Source organism: Pogona vitticeps, chromosome 15 (genome assembly GCF_051106095.1).
Source record: "Pogona vitticeps strain Pit_001003342236 chromosome 15, PviZW2.1, whole genome shotgun sequence".
In the NCBI taxonomy this organism is placed as follows: domain Eukaryota; kingdom Metazoa; phylum Chordata; class Lepidosauria; order Squamata; family Agamidae; genus Pogona; species Pogona vitticeps.
In genome coordinates, this window is record NC_135797.1 from 7,635,317 (window position 1) to 7,646,964 (window position 11,648).

Here is an 11,648-nt window from a genome sequence, read left to right on the forward strand (position 1 = left end):
GGTAAATGAATCACTTGTCAAACTATATTTCTCAGACCTTAACCCTGCACAGTTCTTGGTTACCTAACACACAGTTACCTAACCTATATCTAACCCTCTCACTCTCCCACTAATTCCCCAACAACAACCTTTTCCCTCTTTGCACACCCCCCTTATATACACCAACTCCACCCCTTTAAGACCCACCTCCTGCCCTGCCATAGGCCAGGAAACTCCAGCCTCAGCCAAGACAGGCAGGTGACGTCATGGCACACGTCACACCTATCCATTCTGAAGGAAATCAACCCTGAATGCTCACTGGAAGGACAGATCCTGAAGCGGAGGCTCCAATACTTTGGCCATCTCATGAGAAGAGAAGACTTCCTGGAAAAGATGCTGATGTTGGGAAAGTGTGAAGGCAAGAGGAGAAGGGGACGACCGAGGACGAGATGGTCGGACAGGGTCACCGAAGCGACCAACATGAATTTGACCCAACTCCGGGAGGCAGTGGAAGACAGGAAGGTGTGGCGTGCTCTGGTCCATGGGGTCACAAAGAGTCAGACACGACTTAACGACTAAACAACAACAATTGTTAACGCACTTCCAAACTTCTTCATACTCTGCCCTCTCAGGAACCACCACTTCCCTGTCGCCTCTGCATACTCATTATTGTATACGCCTTATTACTCATTGTGAAGCATTTTTAAATAAGCAAGTACATAATTGTCTTAGAAATGATTAGTTCAAGGATGCTAGAAAATCTTCTAAATGAATACCAGATTGCGAACTGCTGCAAACTGCTGTTGTCCTTCGTCCTAAAGATCCAGGTCTAGCTGCAGAATCCCATTGCTTCAATCGCGTCTTTCTTTCTTTCTTTCTTTCTTTCTTTCTTTCTTTCTTTCTTTCTTTCTTTCTTTCTTTCTTTCTTTCTTTCTTTCTTTCTTTCTTTCTTTCTTTCTTTCTTTCTCCATCCATTCATTTCATAATGTCCTATCCATCCTTTTCCGTTTCCATACCCGAAATGACTTTGCAAGGGCTTCCAGGTTGTAGATCTTTTCCATCCTTGGTATGTAGCCACAAAGCTTGCTGTGTCTCTGCTTCCGAGGTATTGTTGCCCTTGTATTGAAACCATGGGATTGTATGGACTTAAGCGGTCAGTCTTTCAGGAGCCAAACAACTGGACGATCAAGGTTGATTCAAAGTCTTGTTGAAGACTTTGCATTGGGCTCGCGTGGTCCCTCCTGACTGACATATACTACTGCAGACACATCTCTTTTTGTATACATTATTTTGTAGATATATTCTGGATTTATAGATTTTATAGGTTTATAGGTTCTGAATGTTTTTAATGTGTTCTATGTTTTAGCATATAATACCCAAACTGATTAAATTACTGGAGAGGCAAATAAACAAACAGCTCTCTTTGTGTTATGAGATCGCCAAAGGCTACATACAAGCTCAAGAAGATATTAAATGTTTAATTGAACAGATTGCTGGTCATGAGACAGTTTACGTAGTAAGTAAAATAACTACATACTTTTTTTAAAATAGAAACATAAATTAGACTTAATCTATATTCTTTACTAAGTTAAGAATGTATTTTGAGGAAGACTCTATACAAGGGTGTCACAGAAATACCGTAGTAAATATGCATAAATAATGACTCGAGAAAAATACTTGAGGATGTAAGTTTTTCAGAAAAGCAGGTATCAACAGAAACCAGTAAAAAGAGATTCTGTTGCAACCCTCTCAGGGGTCCATTCCATAGGATAATCTCCTTCTCCTCTGTAGCCTCTAGACTGACAAAGCGTTTTCTACCCAGAATCTGTCCGCGGTTCTCTTACCCAATTTGCAAGGAGAGGGAGATAAAAATACAAATAGTAATAAATGCATTGAAGATGGGTTTTTTTTGCTACAGAGGACATTCTGCACCTCAGGATGGCATCTTTTCCGGGAGTTGATAGGCAGGATCTCAATTCAATCTCGTCATTTCAAGGGAGTGGAGAGATCTTAGGATCCAGATAGCTCTTGCCTAGGAAGTAGACAGTTGCTCATGTCTGGAGTTCTGAGAGTCCAGCCTATCTTTCTTTAGAGTTGAAAGGCAATAGCTCTCTTCAGTGTTTTGTTCCTTCCTTTCTTTTAAGCCTTTTCTTCTGATAGCAATCATCTTCTGATCCCAGCACCCAACAGATAGGGCATAGGGTGATCTGAGACAGGAAGAGAATCCATCGGACTCTTTCTGTGGTGCCTTTCCCCCCAATTGGGGGGGAACATCCCTTTTTGAAAAACATGTTTCAAATTTGGACAGAACAAATATTACCTCCTTTATTTTGCTCTTTCCAGTTTGATGGTTTCCTGGGATGGGGGGGTCTGTTCTTTCTCTTTTCAATCTCCTCTACGAGGAGCATCAACTTTTCCCATTCATGACGCTCAAAGTCTCGTAGCATGGCTGTTGTTCATGCTAACACCTTGGGAGTGGTTGTTTGGAAACTCTTCCACGAGCAGCATTTTGGAATTAGTCTCCCATCTCTTCCAAGAAAGAATCGCCAAGCATCGTGTCATGTAGTGGGCCACTCTTGGTTGCCTGTAGGCTTAGACAGTAGCAGTTCCTCCCTATAGCATTCCTCGCCAGATGAGAGAATGAGGATGTTGCTTCTATTCCACCTGCAATGGGAGCCTCTTCATTCTCTCCAAATGCTTTAAACTCCTGCTCCATTAGATGGCGTCACTCTTTGCTCCTTGGAGGTCAGGAAGACCCTTGCCTTCTATGGCAACTTCTCCATTATTATTCTGTCAAGACTGAAGGAAGAAATGTCTATTTCTACTCAGTACCCAGCCAGATCGGGGATGTCCACAGCTACGCTACCCTACCAACCCACTGGCCAATCTTTCCCAAGGGCTCTCATTCAAGTAGACCACTAACAACTTCAGCAACCTCTTTGAGGTTATAAGGCTGTCACTGGACATGTTCTTCAGACGCTACTGCCTTTGACATGGAAGTGAACAGCCATACCGCTTTTAGAGAGGTCGTTCTGTTGGCTTCTTTGCTGTGATTCTCCACCTGTCCCTATTAGATAGCCATCTTGCTCATCACCTGTGTGTGTGATGGACAGAGACCAGAAGTAAGAACAGCTGACTTGCTTCTAGGGTGCTTCAAGTGCTCAAGTGTGCATTCATATATCGAACCCGTGATCTCTTTGGAGGTGTCCTTTTTCATACTATTTCCCCTCTTGGTCTGAATCTGAAAGCTGCTAACTCAAGGGAACTTGAAGAAAGTGCATGAACCCTGAAAAGCACGCAGAGGAATTTGGAGGGGATGAGCTACCGTGAAAATGGTCCTAGATGTTTTCAAATGGTTCTGCAGAAAAGCGTTATCTGTGATTCACAGAAATCTACTGAATAACCACAATTAAGAGGAGATCAATGTATTCGCGAAGGCTTTCATGGCCAGGATCTAATGGTTGTTGTGGGTTTTTCAGGCTCTTTGGCCGTGTTCTGAAAGTTGTTCTTCCTAACGTTTCACCAGTTTCTGGCAAAACGTTAGGAAGAACAACCTTCAGAAAACGGCTAAAGAGCCCGAAAAACCCACAACAACCAAGAGGAGATCAGTTAGTGCGAATTCATATGTTTTCAGATGGAGACAGTACTCAGGATTTCGCTTGAGTGTATCCTCCTTTTTTGGGGTAATCATTCTGGCAACAGTTCAGTGCTTTGGTGCAGTTTTTTCTTTGTGTCGTTATTTCAAATGGGGAAAAATGGGATTAGTCTCCTCTTTTCCCAGTCGAGTCTGGGAGACAGGCTAGCTCCTCTCCCTGAAGAAGTGAAAAAGACATCTTTAGGACACCCTGTTAATTCAAGGAGAAGATGCCATCCTGTCATTCCTTTCATATGATTCAAAACACAGAAAAACACGGTAAGATATTCCCCTTATATCTACCACCACACAAAAAAAAGTATAATTACTTGTGATTTTGTGCAGCTCCCTTTTCTCCATCTCAGGTGTTCTGGTATAAGGGTGACTCAGGCTCTTCTAACAAAACGTCTTTATTTTCTAACCACTGATCAAATTCACTGTTAACTACAGATCCTGTCTCTTGCTTCGGGGACAGGCTAGCGCTTCTGTTCCCCTCAAACCCTAACGAGTCCCCATTCAACAGTGAGGGTGATGAACTTAAATCTCTGCCATACCCCTTGTGTGGAACGCCCGGTTCATCAGGGTGCAGCCGTGCTTGAGGCCATTGGGGAGGGTGGAAAACCCAGTCCCACCTGTGGCTCCCACACCTTCTTGCCCGGGTTTTGCCACAACCGCGGCCTGAATTTACTTGCCCCGTAGGGTTTTCCAGGACTCTCTGTACATGGTCTGTGTCCTTGTCTCTGGCTCTCCCGTTGTTGCTACGCTTTGAACCTTTCTTCTCCTTTCTCTCTCTTCACTTTCTCCCCAAGAAGGTGGCTTCCTATAGACCAGTGGTCTCCAACCTTGGGCCTCCAGATGTTCTTGGACTTCAACTCCCAGAAATCGTGGCCAGCAGAGATAGTGGTGAAGGCTTCTGGGAGTTGTGGTCCAAGAACCTCTGGAGGCCCAAGGTTGAGGACTACTGCTATAGACTAGTCTCTTCCACTCTTCTTCTGTGTCCCCCCTGGGGACCTGAAACTCAGTCCACTCCCCCGTCCAGGGGTCCTCCTGTATTATTTCCACCCAGTCCTTCTTTCCCCCATCTTTCTCCTCCTCCTGCTCCCAACCAGCTTCTTCCTCTTCTATTAACTGCCCCCTTTCCCCTCTCCTTTTATCTCTTCTCCTTCTTCTTCTCCCACTGGAATTCTGCCCTCTAGTGACTCCTGCTCCAAACACCGTCCCTGTACATCTCCTACCAGGGAAGAGAGGTGTCCCTCGGTGTCTCTGATTGAGGATATGGACGGTGCACTCGGAGGAGGGCCTCTGGAGATACTCCCAGCCTCACATTGCTCATTGGTAATGATTTAAACTTAAAGCATTCACAAAAATGGCTTTCAGACCCACAGCAACCAAGTGAAATGGGGAAGGGACAAAGATAGCCAGTGTCATAGCAGAGGTCATGAAAAAGGACGGACTGGCGTTCATTCTAGAGATAACAACAACTTGAAAGTAAAATTTTACTTTGTTCTTTTTTAAAAACAGGAAATAAATAAAATACTGGAAAAAAACAAAGAAGATGCTTTGAAAGAGTTAGGTAGGCATTTAAACATATATCCTATGCATACAAGTAGCTGCATTGTACTTCTGTTGAAATGGCGTGTGCATTCAGTTACAATTTCCAAAGCTTCTATAACCTTCTGAGGAAATATTAAAGTACTAACATTGTTGTTGATGATATTCTACTAAAACTGAATGTACTCCATGAGTGTTAAACCTTCCTTCCCCTTGATGTTCCAACTTTTTGATTTGCCTGTGGCTAAAATAGTTTATTATCTTTGTCATCACCCTACGTCCATGTTGTTTGGTATTCCATTCAGCAGCGGCCATATCAAAGTTGTTCACCTCTGTCTTTTATTTTTTTAAAATTGGGCTATAACCATATGTAAAATGAATGGAATGAGCTGGCAGATTTTCAGGCGGGATGGTGAAAGAAGAAACGAGAGGATTGCTATAGCAAAACAGTTCTTTGGTTGATTGGCACTTAATATTCCTTTGCATGGAAAACAACACCTTTATTTGTTTTAGGTTTAATGCAGCGCAATTATCCAGATGTTGTGACTGCTGTGAAAACTAAACAAGCAGGCCAAACGGTGCTAAACATAGCTTCTGAAGAACTGAAGTTTATGGCGTCAGGAGGTATTGTTGATAAAACTGAAGGAGCTCAACTTCATGAGGTAACTTCCAAAAACCATGTATATACATACAGTTCACACGTTTACGTTTATTATGAGAAAGTTTTGAATGTACCCAAACTCGTTTCCCTATGTGGGGAAGGTGAGGAAGGTGTGAAGCCAGCACTTTGTGGGCTTCCCTGCACGTAAGCTGACGAAACCTGACACTGGGAAGCGACAGAGAAGATGGAGGCAGCCTGAAGGTCACTCAAGGGGTCCCTCAGAGCGCCTTGTGCATGGCTCCTTCTGAGGGAAAGCCACGGCTTGAGTCCGTTCCTTCCCTTTCCCAGCCCATCCTCACTTCTCCTCTTGGTCTGCCTCCTTTATGAGAAAGTAGGGCCCTTCTGAGACCCTGTGGACTGCCGGAGGATGATCTTGCAAGCCGAAGGTGACCTGTAGGTTCCCCTTTGAGTCAAACTTAGCCCCTAGTGGGGTGGAGATTAATTCATTAAATACTAATTAAGGCACATAATATCTGAGTTTTGCCCTCGTTTATTATTTAATTCTACTTTGTAGTTCAGTAATTTCAGAAGACGATTAAACTGATGTCTATTCAAAACAGCTTGGATGTGTAAAAACATTTTTGTCATGGATCGTTCTTAATATCTAACAAAACTTAAAATCTTTAAGCCTAAAGTGAATTTTAAATGGTCTGTACCTTTGAATACTTTTCTTGTTTAGATGATTGTAAGTAAAAGGAAACGGCTTGCAACCCTCCCACCGACCATCGCACCTCGTACTGCGCTGGAGCTTTTGCATAATGTGATGTGGCTGCACAATGACGCACACCAAATCGACTACATTAAGGTGATGTTTCTATAGCGGTATTTTAAAATACCCTGACCAGAACTCTGTGCAGTCCTGCTTTATTCCCCCGTTGGCTTTCTTGCCTGCCTGCCTTTCATCTGTACACTAGATATGTTTCAAAGGTTTTTCCACCGCTGATTACTGATCATATTTACCATGCACTGCAGTTAGGGATCAGAAAACAATAATCTGTTGTCATGTAGGTCAAAGCAGCCCTAGAAGTGTAACGTGTAATTAGGCCCTTAAAAGGACTGGGGATACCGTGGTAACAGGACCACTTTTTCATTTTTTTTTCTTCCTGGTGAAATTCTGGCCTTGATCCACTCTCATAATGAGACCAACAGGCTGATGTGTCCTCCCTCACTCTTCTTTTATGTGCATTTGAATGTCTCCTTTTCTCTCTCTGTTCGTACAAAGGATAAAATTTATCCCAGTTGAGGTAAACTAGAAGTTTATTGGGGCAATTTAGAGTGGAAAAAAAAGGCCACCAGGGAAAAAGTTAAGAAGGTGCTGCATGGTCAAAATGAATATGATGGACAAAACTGTGTCAACATTATGTTCGAGTTGTAAAAAAGAGAAGGGGACGTATTTACATATGTGGTGGCTATGTGAAAAAAGAAAGAAAGAATGGAAATTAATATTTAAAGAAATATCTGAAATAATTGGATTGAATATTCCAGTGTCTCCAATAATAGCTTTATTGAATATGATGAAAGATCAACTGGCGAAAGAAAATAAGGATTTAATAGTAATAATGATTACGGCAGCAAGGGTAATTATGGCAAGGAATTGGAGAAATGAAAATCAATTTAACCTGGAGGAATGGTTTAGAGAATTATGGGACATGGCTATTAATGATAAACTGACATGTGATATGAAAATAAGTAAAGGCCAAATGAAAAATAATGATTTTAAGAAAATATGGAATGTATTTTTAGAACATGTATTTCGGAGAGGGAGGGGGTTTACACCGAGGGAAGAAACAATGGAATTTTGGAGTGAAAATGGATGGAATGAAGTGTAATGCTAGTCCTGAAGGTGATGGGTGCACATGGGTAAATGTACTGTTTTGTTTTGTATTTTATAGTTTTTTTTCCTGTAGTAGTAGGTGTATTTTGTATTCTTTTAATAATAAAAAAGAAGGTGCTGCATCTTTTTTAAAAATGCAGATTTCCAAGAATTAATTTTTTAAAAAAGAAAATGTTCTGCACATTTGTATTTAATGTCTCATTTGTCCTTGGTGTTTTCAGCTTACATTAATATGTCGGTATTTTAGTTCAAAATTAACATAAATACTTGTATCTGCTTTTTATCATTATATCTTCCTTTGATGAAAGTCCTTTTGCTTGAGGATTTCAGAGTCTCTCTATTAGGAAGCAACAATGTAAAGTTGTGACTTTATCATAGTAGGTTACAGTTAAGGCTGCTGTCACACCAGCAAAATATATCCTCGCGAGTTTTGATGCTTTATTGGGAGTTCAGACGATGCACAGCCATTACTGATTCTTTTGTCTCCCTCCGTGCTCTTTCCACATCAAATCCAGCCTGCAGGAAGGCCACTACTATATGTGTCCTGCATTTCATCACCCAGTACAACCAACATTCCATAGAGTGTGTGCTACGAAGCAGATTCATTTCCTTTACATCTGGCGTACAGTCCCACCACCACCAGCAGCTGTTGTTCAACTTTCTTAATTAAAAAAAAATTCAAACGGGAATGTTGCCATGTTGGTATGTTTCTGTCAAAAGGGCTGTGGGTTCTCCACCATTGAGCGTGGAAATACTTCCCAAGTTTGGATGTCCACCTTGACTCCTTAACCTCATCAGGTCCTTTCATGAGGGAAAGAAGGGCACTGTAGTTTTTGATGGCTCAACCTCAGATCCCTTTGACATCCGAAGTGGAGTGAAACAGGGCTGTATCCTCGCACCAACTCTTTTTGGGATCTTTTTTGCTGTCATGCTGAAGCACGCCTTTGGAGCTGCAACAGAAGGTGTCTATCTCCGGACTAAATCAGTTGGAAAGCTCTTTAATCTCTCTAGATTGAGAGCGAAGATCAAAGTCCAGCTGAAATGCACGCGGGACTTCCTCTTTGCCAATGATGCAGCCATTGTTGCCCACTCTGCTGAAGACCTTCAACAACTCACTAATCATTTTAGCAAGACCTGCCAAGACTTTGGACTAACAATCAGCCTGAAGAAGACAGAAGTCATGGGCCAGGGCGTGGACTCACCTCCCTCTATTACTATCTCCATGCAAGAATTGGATGTTGTTCATGACTTTGTGTACCTTGGCTCAATGATCTCTGACACTCTCTCCCTAGATGTCAAGCTGGATAAACACATTGGGAAAGCAACTACCATGTTCTCTAGACTCAAAAAGAGAGTATGATTTAATAAGAAGCTGAGGGCATATACCAAGACCCAGGTCTACAGAGCCTCTGTCCTGAGCATACTCATGTACTACAGTGAGTCCTGGACCCTCTGTGCAGGGCAGGAGAGGAAGCTGAACACTTTCCATATGCATTCTCTCTGACGCATTATCACCTGGCAGGACAAAGTTCCAAATAGAGTAGTCCTAGAATGAGCTGGGATTTTTAGCATGTTTATATTACTGAAACAGCGACATCTGCGTTGGATTGGGCATTTTGTGAGAATGGCTGATGGTCAGATTCCAAAAGATCTCCTGTATGGAGAATTAGTGCAGGAAAATCGCCCCAGAGGGAGACCACAGCTGTGATACAAGGATATTGGCAAGTGGGATCTGAAGGCCTGAGGGATCGACCTCAACAGATGGGAAACCCTGACATCTGAGTGTTCAGCCTGGAGGCAGGCGGTGCATCATGGCCTCTCCCAGTTCAAAGAGACCCTTGTCCAGCAGGCCAAGGCAAAGAGGCAGTCACGAAAGCAACAAAATAAGGTAGCTGGACAGGGGACAGATTGGATTTGTCTTCCGTCTGGAAGGGATGGTCACTCTCAAATTGGTCTTCTCAGCCACACTAGATGCTGTTCCAAGTCCTCCATATAGAGCACATTACCATAGTCTCTCAAGACTGAAGGATGCATAATCAGTCCTGGGCCCAGTGCTCTTCAATATTTTTATTAATGACCTGGGTCAGGAAATACAGGGAATGCCAACCAGATTTGCGGATGACACAAAATTGGGTGGAATAGCGAATGCCCTGGAAGAGAGAAACAAAATTCAAAATGATCTAGATAGGCTTGAGCAGTGGGCTGGAAACAACAGAATGAAATTCAGCAAGGATCCGTGCAAAGCACTGCACCGAGGAAAAAGAAACCAAACCCATTGTTGCAAGATGGGGGATATCTGGATAAGCAATAGTGTGAGTGAGAAGGATCTTGGAGTCTCCATAGATCACAAGCTGAAGATGAGACGACAGTGTGAGGTGGCTACAAAAAAACAGGCAAACGCTATTTTAGGATGCATTATATTCTTCAAATCCCACAAGGCACTTGTTCTCCTCTGCTCGGCTGCGTACTGGTCATGAACTTACAGAAGGAAAGACCCATCGTCGTCGTCATCATCATCATCATTCTAACTCAGTGGTTGGAGGGAAGAAAATCTTCCCCTATTGTAGTCATTCTTGTGGGGGAGCTGAGAATAGTTTTGTCACTTTCATTTGTTTGCTTCTTCATCTTCGTTTTTGGGAGACACGTGTGTGTGTGTGTGTGTGTGTGTGTGTGTGTGTGTGTGTGTGTGTGTGTGTGTGTGTGTAATGTGTGTGTGTATCCCTGTGCTATCCCTGCTTTTGTGGTAGTTTGAGGATTCTTTAGAGCTCTTAGACGAGTCCAAGACGCAACATGAATAGAGAAATGTGAAATGAAAGAATCTGAAAGAGCCAGGCCCTTTTGTATTTCAATGAAAGGACGTTAACCGGAAAGGCCGGAGAGCAAAGGAGACACACCCCTGAAGGAAACCCAAAATGTTTTCCCCGTGAACATCCCTCCTTATGCAGAGATTTCGAAACTTTATGTCTCAGGATTGGTTTGGCATTCTCTGCCCAATATTGAAGTAATAACAGTGACTATGTTGGCCTTTTAAAGGTAACAAAATTTTAAAGCGTGCATTATTATCGCCTCATGCTGCATTCTAAGTTTTTAAAAAAAAAGTACTTTAAACGTTCCATAATTCATCCTTACTGAACTCTCAAAAGAAGCTTCACAGCCACTGCTTTAAAAAACCTTCATTATCATCATCTTAGATCTGGAATGGAAGTACATTTTTAAAAATCCTCTTCTGTGTGTGTACTAAGCAACACACAATCTATTCTGTATGGTGCGATCATCGTTATATTTATTTTCTATTTCCAGGAAAAAGCATACATTGTTTATTATGACTATGGAGATGTCATATCTGAAGAAGGTTACTTACCGGAAGGAATCCATTTAATTGTCTCCGGGATGGTTAAGGTAAGCTTTCGTTACAGTTGACCGAATTAACAGACGAGGTGTAAAGGAACACCAAAAAATGGGGTTCAGCTAGTTGTATCTCATACCACTTGTAACTTTTAATTGCTAATGATTCAGCAGTTGTTTATTAAAGCATACTTCAGTTTTTTCATTGGTTATTTCCTCCTCCTGCTATTCTATCACAAAAATATTTCCATTTTTTGTCCATAATATGGACTGTTAGTTTTTACCTGACCATGCTCTCCAAATTCATTCCCTGTGGAGTTGGCACTGTGGTGATATTCTATAATAGACTCCATTTGGGAAGAAGCATTACTCTGTAGTAGCGTCAGCTCTTCAGATAACTAGCTGTGAAGTATATATGGCCTATGTCAGTTCTTCATGAATCAACTTTTTTAAAGCACCTCCAAGAAGTATCAAAGGTTCTGGAGTCAAAAACATTCCCTCTGTAAGGGTGAAGGACTGTTTGCTTTTTGACATTACCGCCTCTGTGGATTGTAATCAGTCACGTGTACAGGTAGATCTAGTTTGTTGTTGTTTAGTCATTAAGTCATGTCTGAATCTTTGTGACCCCATGGACTAGAGTATGC

At 42.2% G+C, this 11,648-nt stretch overlaps 1 protein-coding gene across 4 annotated transcripts in view; it reads left to right on the forward strand.

The window, feature by feature from the left end:
* Positions 1–11,648, forward strand: part of LOC140702812 (solute carrier family 9 member C1) — a 127,306-nt gene that overhangs the window by 58,536 nt on the left and 57,122 nt on the right. For all 4 annotated transcript variants that reach the window (XM_078381969.1, XM_078381971.1, XM_078381972.1 and 1 more), the window contains exons 17-21: positions 1,346–1,495; positions 5,135–5,186; positions 5,678–5,826; positions 6,505–6,630; positions 10,960–11,058. In XM_078381969.1, the coding sequence (XP_078238095.1) occupies positions 1,346–1,495; positions 5,135–5,186; positions 5,678–5,826; positions 6,505–6,630; positions 10,960–11,058 (576 nt within the window). The remainder of the gene's footprint in view (positions 1–1,345; positions 1,496–5,134; positions 5,187–5,677; positions 5,827–6,504; positions 6,631–10,959; positions 11,059–11,648) is intronic.